Here is a 17,080-nt window from a genome sequence, read left to right on the forward strand (position 1 = left end):
AACCGATTCCCATTTGTCTAGGCACTTTGAGAGATACAACCTTCTCCTTAGTTCCTATGCCCCCACTGGGCCAATATTTCTTAGAAAAATACCATACCAGAATTCTCTTCTTCCAAAACAGGGGAATAATTCTGGAATTTGAAGATAGTAATCAAAATTGCCAACTAGGTAAATTAAATGGCCCTCTGACATCTATTATTTGCTCCATCTCTGACAGCACTATAACTGAGCCTGTGGACACTGATCATTCTTTTTTTTAAAGATTCTATTTATTTATTTGACAGAGATCACAAGCAGGCATAGACACAGGCAGAGAGAGGGGAAGGGAAGCAGGCTCCTCGCTGAGCAGAGAGCCCGATGCGGGGCTCGATCCCAGGACCCCGGGAGCACGACCTGAGCCAAAGGCAGAGGCTTTAACCCACTGAGCCACCCAGGCACCCCTACCATCCTCTTTATGAGTAAGATCTTCAACTGTTATTGGCAGAATCCACAGTGCATCTCCCATCAAGATTCAAAAAGATCCCTCAAAATCTGTCCCCGGAATTAACGAATAACCTGTAAATAAAGAAGCCCATAATAGATAACCAGGCTCTCGGGTGCATTAATCCCTACACTAGTCCCTGTAATATCCTTATTTTACCTGTAAGAAAACCCAATGGCTAAGGATGGAGGTTAGCCCAAGCAATAAATAACATCGTTATCCCTTGACACCTTGTTCCTAAGGGCTCCCCGCCCCCCATCTGCTACTGACATTCATTTCCACTGAAAGCAGATTGTTCACTGTAACTGACCTCTGCTGTACATATTTAGTATTCCAGCTGATAAGGACAGTTAATTTTTTTGCTTTCACTTGGGAAGAATGGGAAATATACCAAGCCAGAAATGCCCCAGGCCTACAGAGAGTCCTTCTTACTCTCACAAACCTTAAAAACTGATTTAGATCATATAGTTTGCTGTAAACTATCATATAGTTTGTATGTTGTTATAATATGTAGATGATTTGCCTCTTTGCTCCCTTTCTCAAAACTCTTCACAGGACGAAAACATCTAACTGTTGCAACTTTTGGCCTTAAAGGGACATAAACTCTCCAAAATAAACTGCAGTTTACTCAAACTTAGGTATGATACTTAGGGCACCAGATCTTAGAACAAGGACTTTGGGATCCAGGCAGACTTCAAGACATCCTGAACTTCCCCAAACCTAAAACGAAGCATCCACTATGAGGCTTTCTTGGACTTGCTGGTTACTGTTGGAAATGGCATCCCAAAATTCTCTCTTAAGACTCAAACTCTATATGCTTTACTAAAAGATGACAAATTTGACCTTATTATTTGGGAAGGTCAGGAAAACGTAACCTTTGGAACTTTAAAAAAGCCTAGTAATGTACCCTGCCCTTGGACATCCTAATCATCAACTTTCCTTTCTCCTCTTTCTAAAAGAGAAGGAAATGCCCTTGGGAGTACTCACGCCAAAACATGGGGACCATCAACAACCTATAGGGTATTACAGCTAACAGCTAGACCCTGTGGCATGGGGATCCCCCTTGTCTCAGAGCCACTCCTGCCACCATCCCTTTAATTAAGGCCACTGAAGACATAGTAATGGAGGGGCACCTACATGGCTCAGGCAGTTAAGTGTCTATCTTTGGCTCAGGTCATGATCCCAGGGTCCTGGGATTGAGCTCCGTGTCAGGATCCCTGTTTAGCCTGCTTCTCCCTCTCCGACTCTCCCTGCTTGTGTTCCCTCTCTCTGTCTGTCTCTGCTGCCTGTGTTGTCTCTCTCTGTCAAATAAATAAATAAAATCTTAAAAAAAAAAATGCTTTTCACAGTGCACTCCCTGGAGGCAGCAACCTTAAGTATTATATTTTGTAACCTAAAGATTTCATCTATTGAAAAACACACCTCCAGGGCGCCTGGGTGGCTCAGTGGGTTAAGCCACTGCCTTCGGCTCAGGTCATGATCTCAGGGTCCTGGGATCGAGGCCCGCATCGGGCTCTCTGCTCAGCAGGGAGCCTGCTTCCCTCTCTCTCTCTGCCTGCCTCTCCATCTACTTGTGATTTCTCTCTGTCAAATAAATAAATAAAATCTTAAAAAAAAAAAAAAAAGAAAAGAAAAACACACCTCCAGAAAGACTCTCTTCAACCTTGTGCCACCAAACCCCAAGGAACAGGATCTTGGATTCACATGACACATCTAGGGAAAGCACTAAACCCTGGGACCTGCACACCATTCAGTGACCTGAAGGTATGAATTTCCTGGAACTGAAGCAGATGTGTGATGAGATAGCTTTCTCAACATGCCCAGACCAGGCTTGCATACTCTTGCATCCTATGCCAGGCACCCCAGGCATGGAGGACCCACACTGGGAAGATGAATCCCTGTAATATCTGCCTTTGACAAGCAGAGAGGCTTAATTTCTCGAATTCTTACAATCGCTGGAGTTTAACACTTTAAACTTTAAAAAGCAGCAGGGTTAGGTCCAAGAGAGTTGAGGATGAGAGAAAATGAAGTCCCCCTTCTTCTTTTTTTTTTTTTTTAATATTTTTTTAAAGGTTTTTTATTTATTTATTTGACAGACAGAGATCACAAGTAGGCAGAGAGGCAGGCAGAGAGGGGGAGGCAGGCTGCCCGCTGAGCAGAGAGTCTGATGAAGGGCCCGATCCCAGGACCCTGGGACCATGACCTGAGCCGAAAGCAGAGGCCTTAACCCACTGAGCCACCCAGGTGCCCCTAGAGTCCCCATTCTTAAAGAGACAGTACAACAAATAGTTCCACTGAAAAACAGCATCATCAGTCTGAAAGAATCCTAGAGTGTACAGGAGGGAGATTTGTTTCTTAATCTTGGGACCTATGCTGGAGGGGCAAGGATGAAAGAAAAGGATAAAAATCACAGCAAGAGACCCAAATGAAACAGATGTTAAGTAATTTTCTTGATAGAGAATTTATTTTATTTACTTAAAGATTTTATTTATTTACTTGAAACAGAAAGAGAAAGATGGTGAAAGAAGAAATACAAGCAGGGGGAGAGGGAGAGACAGGCTTCCTGCTGAGCAGAGAGCCTGATGCGGGGCTTGATCTCAGGATCCTGGGATCACAACCTGAGCTGAAGGCAGACTCTTAAACAACGGAGCCACTCAGGTGCCCTGATAGAGAATTTAAAATAATGGTCATAAAGGTAATCACTGGCCTTGAGAAAAAAATGGAGGACCCTCAGTGAGACCCTCAAAAAACAGACAGAAAGTATAAAAACGAACCAATCAGAGATGAACAACTCAGTAATTGAAATTAAAAATACCCTAGAGAGAATAAATAGTAGACCACAGGAAACAGAAAAACAGATCAGTGACCAGGAGGGCAGAATAATGGAAAACAATCATGCTGAATGTGGGGGGCTGGGGGGAATGAAAATAGACTTAGGGAACTCAGGAACACCATCAAGCATAATAATATTCATATTACAGGGATCCTAGAAGGGGCAGACAAAGTAAAGGGGTCAGAAAATTTATCTGAAGAAATAATAGCTGAAAGCTTCCTGAACATGGGTAAGTAAACAAAAATTCAGATCCATGAGGCATAGAGAGCACCCAATAAAATCAACTTAAGGAGGTCCACACCAAGACACACAGTAATTAAAATGGCAAAAAATAGTGATCAAGAAAGAATTTTAAAATAAGCTAAAAAAAAAAAAAAAAAAATTACCTACAAGGGAAACCCCATAAGGCTATCAGCTGATTTCAGCAGAAAATTTGCAGGTCAGAGAGAGTGCATGATGTATTTTAAGAGCTGAAAGAAAAAAAACCTGTATCATCCAGCAAACTTATTCAGAATAGAAGAAGAGATAGAGTTTCCCAGACAAACAAAAGTTAAAGGAATTCATCACTAAAACAGCCTTATAAGAAATGTTAAAGGGGACTCTGAGTAGAAAGACCATAAGCAGGAATAAAAGTAAGGAGCCCAAAAGCAGTAAGTATATCTACAAAAATCAGTTTTAAGAAATTCACAGAATAGAAGGATATAAAGTGTGACACAATATACATAAAATATGAGAAGCAGAGGAGTAAAAATGTAGTGCTTTTAGGATGGGTTCCAAACGTAAGTGCCCATCAACCTAATATAGATTGCTATATGCACAAGAGGTTATATATAAACCTAAGAGTAAATCACAAATCAAAAACCAGTAATCAATATATAAAAAATAACAAGAAAGGAATCCAAATATATCCCAAAAGAAAGCCAGCAAACTATAAGAGAGCAAGAGAAAAAAGGAACACAGGAGAAAAACAATCATAAAACTGCGATAAAATAGCTAGCTATCAATAACTACTTCAAATGTAAATGGAGTAAACACTGCAATCAAAAGACAAAGGGTGATGGAATGGATAAAAAAGCAAGACCTATCTATCTGTTGCCTACATGAAACTTGTTTCAGATCTAAAGGCACATGCAGATTGAAAGTGGAGGAATAGAAAAATATGTATCATGCGAATGGAAACAAAAGGAACATGTGCAGCAATACTTATACTGGATGAAATAGACTTTGAAACATTTAAGTCTATAACAGGAGACAAGGAAGGATACTATATAATCACAAAGGGAACAATCCAACAAGAAGACATAACAATTGTGATTATTTATGCACTCAAAAAGGGAGCACCTAAACATATAAAGCAGCTAATAACGTAAAAGAAGGAAATGATACAATACTAGCAGAGAACTTTAATACCCCACTTACATCAATGGAGAGATCATCCAAACAGAAAATCAACAAGGAAAGAGTGGCTTTAAATGACACATTGGACCAAATGGATCTAACAGATATATTCAGAACATTCCATACTAAAATGGTAGAATACACATTCTTTCTTCGAGTGCACACAGAACATTCTCTAGAGCAGATCACTGAGTCCACAAAAGAAGTCTTAACAAATTTTTAAAAGTCAGTCATACTATGCATCTTTTCGGACCACAAATGCTATGATACCAGAAGTCAACTACAAGAAAAATCTGGAAAAAAACCCACAAATATATGGAGGCTAAAATTACATGCTACTAATAACTGAAATGGGTCAACCAAGAAATCAAAGAGGAAATAAAAAAAATACATGAAGACAAATGAAAATGAAAACAGCAGGTCCACAATCTTTGGGATGCAGCAAAAGCAGTTCTAAGAAGGAAATTTACAGCAATATAGACCTATATTAAGAAGCAAGAAAAAAAATCTCAAATAAACAATCTAACCTTACACCCAAAGAAGTAAAAAACGAACAACAAACAAAACGCAAAACCAGCAGGAGAAAGGAAATAATAAAGATTAGAGCAGAGATAAATGAAATAGAAACTAAAACAGAGAAAACAGATCAATGAAACCAGAAGCTGATTCTTTGAGAAGATCAGCAAACACACCTTTAGCCAGACTCATTAAAAAAAAAAAAAAAAAAAAAACCAAACAAAATCATAAATAACACCTGACAACAAAGAAATGACTAGGACTGTCAGAGAATATTATGAAAAATTATCTGTCGTCATGATCTCAGGGTCCTGGGATCGAGTCCCGCATCAGGCTCTCTGCTCAGCAGGGAGCCTACTTCCCTCTCTCTCTCTCTCTGGCTGCCTCTCTGTCTACTTGTGATTTCTCTCTGTCAAATTAATAAATAAAATCTTTAAAAAAAAAAAAAGAAAAATTATCTGTCAACAAATTGAACAACCTAGAAGAAACAGATAAATTCCTAGAAACATATAACCTCCCAAAACAATATCAGGAAGAAATAGAAAATTTGAACAGACTGATTACCAGCCAAGAAACTGAAGCAATAATCAAAAATTTCCAACAAACTAAAGTCCAGGACCAGATCGCTTCACAGGGGAATTCCACGTTTTATTTTTTTTTATTTACTTATTTTTAAAATGATTTACTTATTTATTTGAGAGAAATGCCACACGCATGCACACAGGTGGGAGAAGAAGAGGGAGAGAGAGAAAATCTCAAGTAGACGCTCTGGTGAGTGAGAAGCCTGACGTGGGGTTTGATCTCTTGACCTGAGCTGAAATCGAGACAGATGCTTAACTGACTGGGCCACTAAGGTGCCCCAAGAATTCTATCTTTTAAAGAAGAGTTGATACTTATTCTTTTACAGAATAAGCATATAGAAAAAGGGGCACCTGGGTGGCTCAGTGGGTTAAGCCTCTGCCTTCGGCTCAGGTCATGATCTCAGGTCCTGGGATCAAGCCCCGCATCAGGCTCTCTGCTCAGCAGGAAACCTGTTTCTCCCTATCTCTCTGCCTGCCTCTCTGCCTACTTGTGATCTCTGTCTAATAAATAAATAAAAATTTAAAAAAATATATAGAAAAAGAATTCTTTCATAGAATACTTATTCTATTATTATAAAATAATTCTTTTATAGAATAATACTTATTCTTTTATAGAAGAGGAAGGAAAGCTTCCCAATTCATTCTATGATTCCAGAATTATCCTCATAGCAAAACCAGATAAAGACTATAAAAAAAGAGAACTCCAGACTACACATGCAAAAATCCTCTATTAGCAAGAAGAATCCAACAATACATTAAAAAAAAAATTCACCATAATCAAGTGGGATTTATTACTGGGATGAGAGGGTTGCTCAATATTCACAAATCAATCAACATGATACATCACATCAACAAGAAAGAAGATAAAAACCATATGATCATTTCAATAGTTGCAGAAAAATCATTTGACAAATACAACATCTATTTATGATAAAAACCCTCAACAAAGTGGATTTAGACGATATACCTTAACATAATAAAGACCATCTATGAAAAATCCACAGCAAACATCATACTTAAAGGGGGAAAACTGAGAGCTTTTCCCCTAAGGTCATAAACAAGATGAGGATGTCCACTGTCACCACTTTCATTCAACACAGTACGATAAGTCCTAGCCATAGGAGAAAACAAAAAGAAATAAAAGGCATCCAAATTGGTAAGGAAGAAATAAAACTTTCACTAGTTGCAGATAACATACTATATGTAGAAAACCCTAAAGGTTCTACCAAAAAACTACTAGAATAAATGAATTTAGTAAGGTCACAGGTACAAAATCAATCTACACAAATCTGCTGCATTTCTATATGCTAATAATGAAGCAGGAAAAAAGAAATTAAGAAAACAATCCCATTTACAATTGCACCAAAGATAATAAGGTACTTAGGAATGAATTTAACCCGGGAGGTGAAAGATATGTACTATGAAAACTATAAAACATCAATGAAAGAAGTTGAAGACAACACACACAGAAAGATATTCCACACTCATGGGATTTGAAGAACAAATATTGCTCAACTGGCCATACCACCCAAAGCAATTTACAGATTTAACACAATCCCTATCAAAATACCAATAGTTCACAGCACTAGAAATAAGCAATCCTAAAATTTGCATGGAACAACAAAAGACCCTGAACACCCAAAGCAATCTTGAAAAAGAACAAAACCAGAGGTTATCAGAATTCCAGGTTTCAAGTTAGACTACAAAGCTGTAGTAATCAAAAGAGTATGGCACTGGCACAAAAACAGGCACCTAGATCAATGCAACAGAACACAGAGCTCAAATATAAACTCATGAAGGGTACCTGGGTGGCTCAGTCAGTTAAGCCTGTAACTGGTTCAATTCAGGTCCTGAACTCAGGGTTCTGCTGTGTGCTCGGTGGGGAATCTGCTTAAAATTCTTTATCCTGCCCTCTCCCTCCCACTCTGCTCCTCTCTGCCTCACATACCTGCTCTCTGGCTCTCTCTCTCTCTCTCAAATAAATACAAAAAACCTTGAAAAAAACCCCACAATTATGTGGTCAGTTAATCTTCAAGAAAGGAGGCAAGATTATCCAATGGGATAAAGACAGTCTCTTCAACAAATGGTGTCAGGAAAACTAGACAGCCACATGCAAAAGAATGAAATTGGACCACTTTCTTACACCATACATAAAAATAAACTCAAAGTGGATTAAAGACCTAAATGTGAGACCTGAAACCAAAAAAATCCTTAAAGGGAGCACAGGCAATAATTTCTCTGATATCAACCACTGCAACATTTTTCTAGATTGGTCTCCCCAGACAAGGGAAACAAAAGCAAAAATAAGCCATTAGGGGGTGTCTGGGTGGCTCAGGTCTTAATCTCAGGGTCGTGAGTTCAAGCCCCATGATGGGCTCCACATTGGGTGTGGTCTACTTTTTAAAAAATAAATAAATAAAGTATTGGGACAATTAAAATACAAAGTTTCTGCACAGCAAAGGGAATAATCAAAAAAAAAAAAAAACCAAAAACAAAAAGATAACACAGAGAATGGGAGAGGATATTTGCAAATGACATATCTGATAAAGTGTTTAGTATCTAAAATACACAAATTATTTATAGAACTCAACACCAGAAAACCCACAAATAACCAAATTTAAAAATGGACAGAAGACATGAACAGACATTTCCCCACAGAACACATACAGATGGCCAATAGATACATGAAAAGATGCTCAACATCACTTATCATCAGGGAAATGCAGATCAAAACCACAATGAGATATCATTTCATACCTCTGAGAATGGCTAAAATAAAAACCATAAGAAGTAAGTACTGACAAGGATATGGAGAAAAAGAAACTCTTGTGTAATGTTGGTAGGGATACAATCTGGTGCAGCCACTGTGGAAAACAGCATGAAGGTTCCTCAAAAAATTACAACTAGAATTACTACATGATCCAGTAATTTCACTACTGGGTATTTAACCAAAAAATACTGAAACAGATCAAAAAAAGATATATGCACCTATATGTTTACTGAGGCATTATTTACAACAGCTGAAGTATGGAAGCACCCCAACTATCCACTGATAGATGAATAAAGAAAATGTGGTATATATATATGTACAATAGACATTACTCAGCCATAAAAAAGAATGAAATCTTGCCATTTGCAACGAGGATGGATCTAGAGAATATCATGCTAAGTGTGAAATAAGTCTGAGAAAGACAAATACCATATGATTTCATTCATATGTGGAATTTAAGAAACAAAACAAAGTAAAAAAAGAGACAAAAAAAGTCTTAACTATAGAGAACAAACTGATGGTTCCCAGAAGGGAGGTGGGGGACAGTGAAACAGGTGAAGGAGATTAAGAGTACACTTACGGTGACAAGCACTATGTAATATATAGAATTGTTCAATCACTATATTGTACAACTGAAACTAATATAATACTTTAATTACACTGAAATTTAAATTTTAAAAAATTATGCACCTAATAAGGAGATGATCTCTAATAGTTAGGCCTTGAGAAGTATAAACTTTAGATGGGAACTGCCAGAGAATTCTCTCTTAACCTTCCTTGTTACTCAAAAGTGGGCTTTTGACGTTCCCAACTGTTAGGCACTTTCCCTCCAAGGCAGGACATGACAACCAGGAAAGATCCTTCCCGGCATTGAAGGACAACACCACTAAATAGAAAACCTGAGTCTTGGACACCACTGCTTTTAAGGAAAGATCTTGACCAAAAGGCAGAAAGTGTGAATTAATAAAAGGAAACTTAACTAAAGTGGACTGGAGATGATGGAAGGGGTTGCTGAAACAGGGAGCCATAGCATGCCATGTCAATTACAGGGAAAAATGTCAATTACAGATCCCTAATAGAAGAATCTTCAACAGGAAAGAATCAATTACAGACTCCAACAGGGAAAGACATACACTGCCATCTCAGTTTCTTATAAGAAACTGACTATGTCAGCAGCTAAGCCAATGAGAAACCATCACCCTGAACTCTCCCGCTTTTCTTATATGGACTTTCACTCAAATGGACTTTCTCCATAAAATAATATTCCTTTGTTAGATTGGCCTACGGTTTTAATTCAAGAGAGCACAGGCAGTAATTTCTGATAGCTTGCTTGTCCTTAAATTCAATTCCATTATTCCTGAATAAACCCATTTTGCTGGTAAAATAACTATTTTTAAGGTTAATAGCAAAATGGGTGAAAGGATGGATGCCTGGGTGGCTCAGTGGGTTGAGCTGCTGCCTTCGGCTCAGGTCATGATCCCGGGGTCCTGGGATCAAGCCCTGCATCAGGCTCTCTGCTCATCAGGGAGCCTGCTTCCCTCTCTCTCTCTCTGCCTGCCTCTCCATCTACTTGTGATTTCTCTCTGTCAAATAAATAAATGAAATCTTTAAAAAAAAAAAAATGGGTGAGAGGAGTGAAAAAGTACAAATTTCCAGTTATAAAATGAGTAAGTCAAGGGGATGTAATGTACAGCATAATGATTAGTTAATATTGTACTGTACATTTGAAAATACCTAGGAAAGCAGATCTTGAAAGTTCTCATCACAAGGAAAAAAAAATTTCTAACTATGTGCAGTGACATATTTGAACTGTACTTATTAAGGGGATCATTTTACAATACATACAAGTCTCAAATCACTAAGTTGTACCCCTGAAACTAATACAATGTTATGTCAATTGCTCCTTAATAAAAATAAATACAAATATGTAAGTAAGTAAATAAATAATCCATTAAAAATTCAACCCTATCTTAAATTCTCTCAACCCTCTCTAATTCATCAGGAAAATCTGCCAGAAGTATCTAGCTACATTCCCAATTAAATGCACTCTCCAACACACTCCCCAGAGTAAATAAGCTAAAGATTACAGACCATGCATAAGGTAATAAAAAGGAGGAAGGCCTAAATGTAACAAACTCTATTTCATTAGTTTACTAAAATTGTTAGTATAAATAGGCTAGTATGATTAGTAACAGTAACAGTAAAATTTCTAAATCCCCAAATACTTGAGAACACTATTACATTTGTCTTAACGTAACTTAACATGTCATATTTATAAAATCTATGATTTTATACATCACCCATAGTATTATAAGACAAATTACGTTACTATATTTCTTACATCAAATATATATAATGTTTATACCTCACTGTTATACTTTAACTGCTTCAAACACTTACATATATGTATTTCCTAAGATTTTATTTTTAAGTAATCTCTATACCCAATGTTGGGCTTGAACTTACAACCCCAAGATCAAGAGTTACATGCTCTACTGAGCCACTCCAGCACTCCCTGAACACCTACATATTAATGTACTCAGTATACTTACCAAAGTTTATGTAAATCTTCATTACTTTTATTCCTTAACTGCTGACAGGTCCATGAAGCTCCTATTAAAATTATGAAATTCACAACATGAAAAAATATTCTAGCTATGTGCCCTGTGGCAAATTACTTAAACTCTCTAAACCTATTTGCTTATCTATAAAATACAATAGTTTTATCACATTATAGTATAAAACATAATTAGGATTAAATTTGCATTAAATTAGGTAACACATGAAAATATTAGTAATGTGACTGGCAAAAACATACAAAAAATGTTGTATTAATAAAGAATATATTCCCAAAACTTAATGCCAAAATATCTTATATCATCATAAATTAATATTCAATTATCTCTAAAAAATGAAATCTAAAACAAACCTTAATCTCACTTCAATTAACAATTTCTTTTTTCTTTTTAAAGTATTTTTTTTATTTGTTTAGAGAGAGAACACATGTGTGCATGCAAGTGAAGGGACGGGCAGAGGGAGAAGAGAATCTAAAGACATTCCTGAAGAGCAGGAAGCCTCGACATGGGGCTCACTCTCTTGACCCTGAGATCATAATTTGAGCCAAAACTGGGAGCTGGATGCTCAAGAAACTGAGACACCCAGGTGCCCCTCAGTTAATAATTTCAACATATTGCTCTTCTAAACCTCTTGCCACCTGCCAATCAACAATTAACTCTTTATTACATTATCCTTTTAATTTTCTTTGACATTCCCAAAGGAAAGAAAAAAACGAAATACCTAAATGATTTCCAAGGTGCATAAATAATCCCCAAATGATAAAGGGTTCAATAAATACATTTAACATTGATCAACCCAAATATCTTACCAGATTTTACTTTTTCTTCCCCCCAATTCTTTGGGTCATCAAAAAATTCTTCCAGTCCTTTCCTTGACAATGTGGTATGAAGTAATCTACACTGGTGAAAAGATGTGATATTTGGTATGTTCTTAGACAAAAGACTAAGAGAAAACCTGCAACTGAACATAGATAAACAAGTGATTAATGTTTTACAACATTTGGATTTTATAAGCAATAACTGGAATCATTTCCTCATCTGTAATGTTAAGAAAATCATTATTTCTGCACAAGAAACAAACATAAAATGTTTTAGAAATTATTTTTAACACTGCATTACAGATGTTACTACCCTTTAATTTCACAGGTTAATATATTCACATGATTTGGAGGTAATATACTGATAAAACTATATTTTTATTTTTTTATTTTTTTTTAAGGTTTTATTTATTTATTTGACAGAGAGAGAGAGAGAGAGAGAGATCCCAAATAGGCAGAGAGGCAGGAGGAGAGAGAGGGGAGAGAGGGGGAAGCAGGCTCCCGGCTGAGCAGAGAGCCCGATGCAGGGCTTGATTCCAGGATCCTGAGATCATGACCTGAGCCGAAGGCAGAGGCTTAACCCACTGAGCGACCCAGGCGCCCCTATTTTTATTTTTTTTAAAGATTTTATTTATTCATTGGACGGAGAGACAGCAAGAGAGGGAGCACAAGCAGGGAGAGTGGGAGAGGGAGAAGCAGACTTCCCACCAAGCAGAAGCCCGATGCGGGGCTCAATCACAGGACCCTGGGATCACGACCTGAGCCAAAGGCAGAGGCTTAACAACTGAGCCACCCTGGTGCCCCCTATTTTATAATTTTTTAAGTAGGCTCCAACATGGGGCTTAAACTCATGCTCTAAAGACTAAGAAAGTCAGCCCCCCCCACTGATATAATTATATTTCAAAGTAATATTTTTAGGCCTTTCATACACTGATAGTGGTTCTATGAGCAGAAAAAGACATTGTGAAGGTTAATTTTACAACATATATCACAAGCTTCCATGCTTCCCCCTTCAATCCAATAATTCCTCATCTAGAAATTTCAACTAAAAATACTATAGCTGGAAACTGATAAGTAAAAATGTCTATTAAAGCATTATATGTGATATCCAAAAGTAGATAATAATGTAGGTATGCAACCAGGAAATGGTTAAAAAATTAATTGTGCGCTTGGGTTTTTTTTTTTAATTTATTTAAGAGAGAGAGTGTGTGCATGCACATAGGTACTTGTGCAGGACGAGAGGCAGAGAGAGAATCTCAAGGTGACTCCATACTGAGTGTGGAGCCTGTGGGTGGGGAGAGGCAGCTCAATTCCACAACCCTAAGATCATGACCTGAGCAGAAATCAAGAGTTGGACACTCAACAGACTGAGCCACCTAGGTGCCTTAATTACTGTTCATTTCTATGACATTATTGTGCAGTAATTTAAAAATCATGGCTTTTTTTTTTTTAAAGATTTATTTGTCAGACACACACACACACACACACACACACACAGCACATGCAAAAGAAACGATAGGCAGAGGGAGACGCAGGCTCCCCACTGAGCAAGGAGCGCAACGGAATCAATCCCAGAACCCTGGGATTGTGACCTGAGCTGATGGCAGACACTTAACTGACTGAGGCACCCAGATGTCCCTAAAAATCATATTTTTAAAGAATATTTAATAGCCAGGTGAAATCACTGAAAACACAATAGCAAATTACATCACAAGTGTTGTATTCCTTCCCAAAAAAGTTAACCTGTATCTAAACACAAGGATGCAATCAGACAAATTCAAATGGAGGGATAATCTAAAAAGGCTGATTTTATAAAAAATGTTCTGGATTAAAGATAATGAAGGAGACATAACAACTAATGCCATCTGTGATTGTTGATTGGACCCTGAATAAAAAATTAAGAAAGAAAAAGAAATTAGCAAGATATTGATGACATTTCAATTTGGACTGTATGCTAGATAAAAGAACAGTAATTGTAGTATATTGATATTACATTCTCCAGCGTGATCACTGTAGTTAAGATAGTGCTCTTGTTCTTAGGAGATATATGCTGAAGTGTCATGATGTTTGCAATTCTGACATGCCTCAAATAGCTCAGAAAAAAAATATAAAGGCATGGAGATACAGAGACATAGAAAATGTGACAAAATTGCTAAGGATTGCTTAATGAAGATGAAGAGCATATGGTTATTTTTTGTCTATTCTTACAACTTCTCCGTCGGTTTGAAATTTTTAAAAATAAAAAGCTGAGGAAACAAGAATAAAGCACAAAACTGCATATATGTAAATACAATTCTGGCTTTATTCTAAAATTACATGTGTATGTTGTATATATACATTGTATGTGTATATATGCAAAATTAAAAAGAATGGAAGGAAATCTTTATGTATGAGTGGCAAAACACCTTGTCTTATTTTCCAAAGTGTCCGCAAATGAACAGGTATTCATTAATAAAAATCTTAAAAAGGATGAGGAACAGACAACTGATCAAAGTTTGTTACCTTTATCAAGTTACAACCTTGAGTCTCTACAAAATGAAAAAAAGTATTATCTCTAAGGAAAGCGTAAGCAATAATATTGTAGAACATAACAGACGCTCATTATTGTGCTGGATTCAAGGGCACGTACATTACTTCCTCTCAAGCCGGGCGATGGGCTCCATCACCAGAGGAGTCTGGAGCCTACTTAAAATAAATAAATAAAATAATAATTTTTAAAAATCCGATATACCCAACTATGTATAAAATTCAACTCATTACACATAAAAGCCAAAATAAATGAAGAAACCATACACCATAAACTCTAGTTCGTCTGTCTAAAAAACAAACTCTTTCCAGAAATAATGAACATATGTAGGATGTTCCTTTTTCACACTTGCAGGGCTACTTTCCGTTCATTTGAATTTCATTTGTCCACTGAACATTATTAAACAGTCTCTTTGTGATAGACTCTGGAATATTACAAAAGCCCCCTTCTTTTTCATCCATCCAAACCTGGTTCCGTTCCGTAACCAAAAACTCTTCAGTCCAACTCACCCAGCCAAACAGGATGCGTCTGCACCTTTAGGTTCAATTCAACAAATACTGGGTATCCACAGACTCCATGGACTGCGTGGTTCTCAGTAAATGACAACAAAATGTTTGAGAAAGGAACGGAAATGTCGGGGGTGGGCGACTTTTCTAAGGTCATTCCCTCCTCACGCTAGTGTTTTCGGTCTCATCCATCCGCACGACCTCTCAGTGGTTTTCAACATCTCGGCGGCCAAACAAGATCTAAAACCGGAGAGGAGAACAAGCCTACTCCTCACATCACTTACCCTGTGCTAGCTAGAGCCTGAGGACTTATAAGCGACCTGGAAGCCTTCAGGCTGGTTAAGACGTTTCGGCAAAGAACGCCGAAACTGGCCACAGCCATATTTCCACAGACGGAAGCACATCCCTTTTTCCTCCCATGACGTCACTTCCGGCGTTTTACGCCGACCGGATGGAGAAAACAGAAAGAGGCTCTGCCCTCACTCAACATGGTCACCTTCCGCCTTCGTCCTGGTTCGTAAATTGGCTCTTTCGGCTCCCGTAACTTCCCCCAGTTTGTCAATTGCCCGCAGTAGCCATGGCGGCCATGAGCTTATTGCAGCGGGTTTCGGTCACTGCAGTGGCTGCTCTCTCCGGCCGCCGGCTTGGTACTCGGCTCGGATTCGGGGGCTTCCTCACCCGTGGCTTTCCGAAGACTGTCGGTGGGTGCTAGCTTTGGGAGAAAGCGCGCTCAGGGGATGTGGGGTGAGAGATGGAGAAGTCTTCCCTGGTGACCTTGGTGAGATCTGGGAGAAATTGAGGGCCTGGGGCTTGAGAGAAGAGACGGAGCGTGGTCTTTGTGAGAAGACAAGGGTTTTTCTGAAGTAATGAGAGCGTTCGCGTTTCAGTTGTTAATTAGCATTTGTGAAGCACTTTGCCTCTCTGGCATTCCACTTGGTGCTAATTTGCGGATGAAGTAGGGGTTAAAAGGACATGGAGCTGAGTCCTCTGTTTCTCAGGCACCAGATTCTTTGTATGTACCACCCACACCACGTACTAGTATCACAAAATTGGAAGTCACGTTGCCCAGGAGCCCACCGATGCTAAGTAATAGATAACGTAGGTGGAGAGGCTCAGGGCTCACTCATTTAAGTAGGCACAGTGCCTTCACGATATTTTTAGGATCCATGAGAATGTTTTAATTTATATTTCTTTCAAAACCAAAGGGGGAAAAAATAACCTATGTTTTTAGGGTTAATGTTAATGATATGTGGTAATGAATCCAGCCTGGATTGTATTCGTTTGATAGCAACAGAGTCATAAAATAATAAGTTTTTATAACGTCTTAGAAAGGAAGGGGCTCATGCAGGAAAAGTCGCTAGGTCCAGGAAGGTCATGGTAAGGCTAGTTGGAGCTTTTTGGAGACTGTATTGATTTATAGGAGAATGAATAATCGTAATAGCAAAGCCTCAGATGCCTTGTATTCAATCTAATTCTTTCAAAGACACTGCAAAGTACGTACAATGTTATTATCCCCATTTTACTAATAAAGGAACTGTGACTTCATTATTAGAAAAACAATGCAGTACTGCATCAAATTTAATAATAGTAACAGTAGCTAACATTTATTGAACACCTATGTGCCATGTGCCATCCCAAGATTTTAAATGTATTAATTCATTTAATGCTCTTGGTAAAAAAATATACCATAAGCTATCTGCTCTATGCAATACAAGCAGGTAGAGAGGAAGTGAAGCCAAAAAGGTCTCCACCCTCAAAATATCTGTTTACCCTTTTTGTTCTTCCAGTTTAATTTGAGTTATGTCACTTCACATGATGAAGCATTATACAGAGACTTGCTGCAAAAATGATGGGAAGAACCAGTGGTATTGAACAAATTTCCAGCAGAAATTTGAACCTGTTAAAAAACTACATGTGCAAACATTTTTTGATAAATTCTGTTTGTAAGCCATTTCTGATTACAAATAATCCTCTTCATATACTTGCTAGGGATAGTATTTAATCATGCCTTGCTGGAGATAAACTCAGGTCAAATCTCATTCCCAAATCCTCTTTATACATTATTCCCCATTCA

The 17,080-nt window shown here is 37.8% G+C and overlaps 2 protein-coding genes across 4 annotated transcripts in view; one reads left to right on the forward strand and one right to left on the reverse strand.

The window, feature by feature from the left end:
- The window catches only part of MRPL47 (mitochondrial ribosomal protein L47), a 27,468-nt gene extending 12,013 nt beyond the window's left edge, over positions 1–15,455 (reverse strand). The window contains exons 1-3 of one of the 2 annotated variants that reach the window (XM_082744508.1): positions 15,291–15,455; positions 11,965–12,116; positions 11,132–11,192 (exon numbers count right to left, since the gene is read on the reverse strand). In XM_082744508.1, coding sequence (XP_082600634.1) covers positions 11,132–11,192; positions 11,965–12,116; positions 15,291–15,388 — 311 coding nt within the window. In that variant the 5' untranslated portion in view covers positions 15,389–15,455. Of the gene's footprint in view, positions 1–11,131; positions 11,193–11,964; positions 12,117–15,009 lie in introns of both variants that reach the window. The other variant, XM_082744509.1, reaches the window with a different exon arrangement.
- The window catches only part of NDUFB5 (NADH:ubiquinone oxidoreductase subunit B5), a 15,764-nt gene continuing 14,113 nt past the window's right edge, over positions 15,430–17,080 (forward strand). The window contains exon 1 of one of the 2 annotated variants that reach the window (XM_082744528.1): positions 15,430–15,707. In XM_082744528.1, the coding sequence (XP_082600654.1) occupies positions 15,584–15,707 (124 nt within the window). In that variant the 5' untranslated portion in view covers positions 15,430–15,583. The remainder of the gene's footprint in view (positions 15,708–17,080) is intronic. The other variant, XM_082744529.1, reaches the window with a different exon arrangement.

Source organism: Mustela nivalis, assembly GCF_964662115.1.
Source record: "Mustela nivalis genome assembly, chromosome: 1".
In the NCBI taxonomy this organism is placed as follows: Eukaryota; Metazoa; Chordata; class Mammalia; order Carnivora; family Mustelidae; genus Mustela; species Mustela nivalis.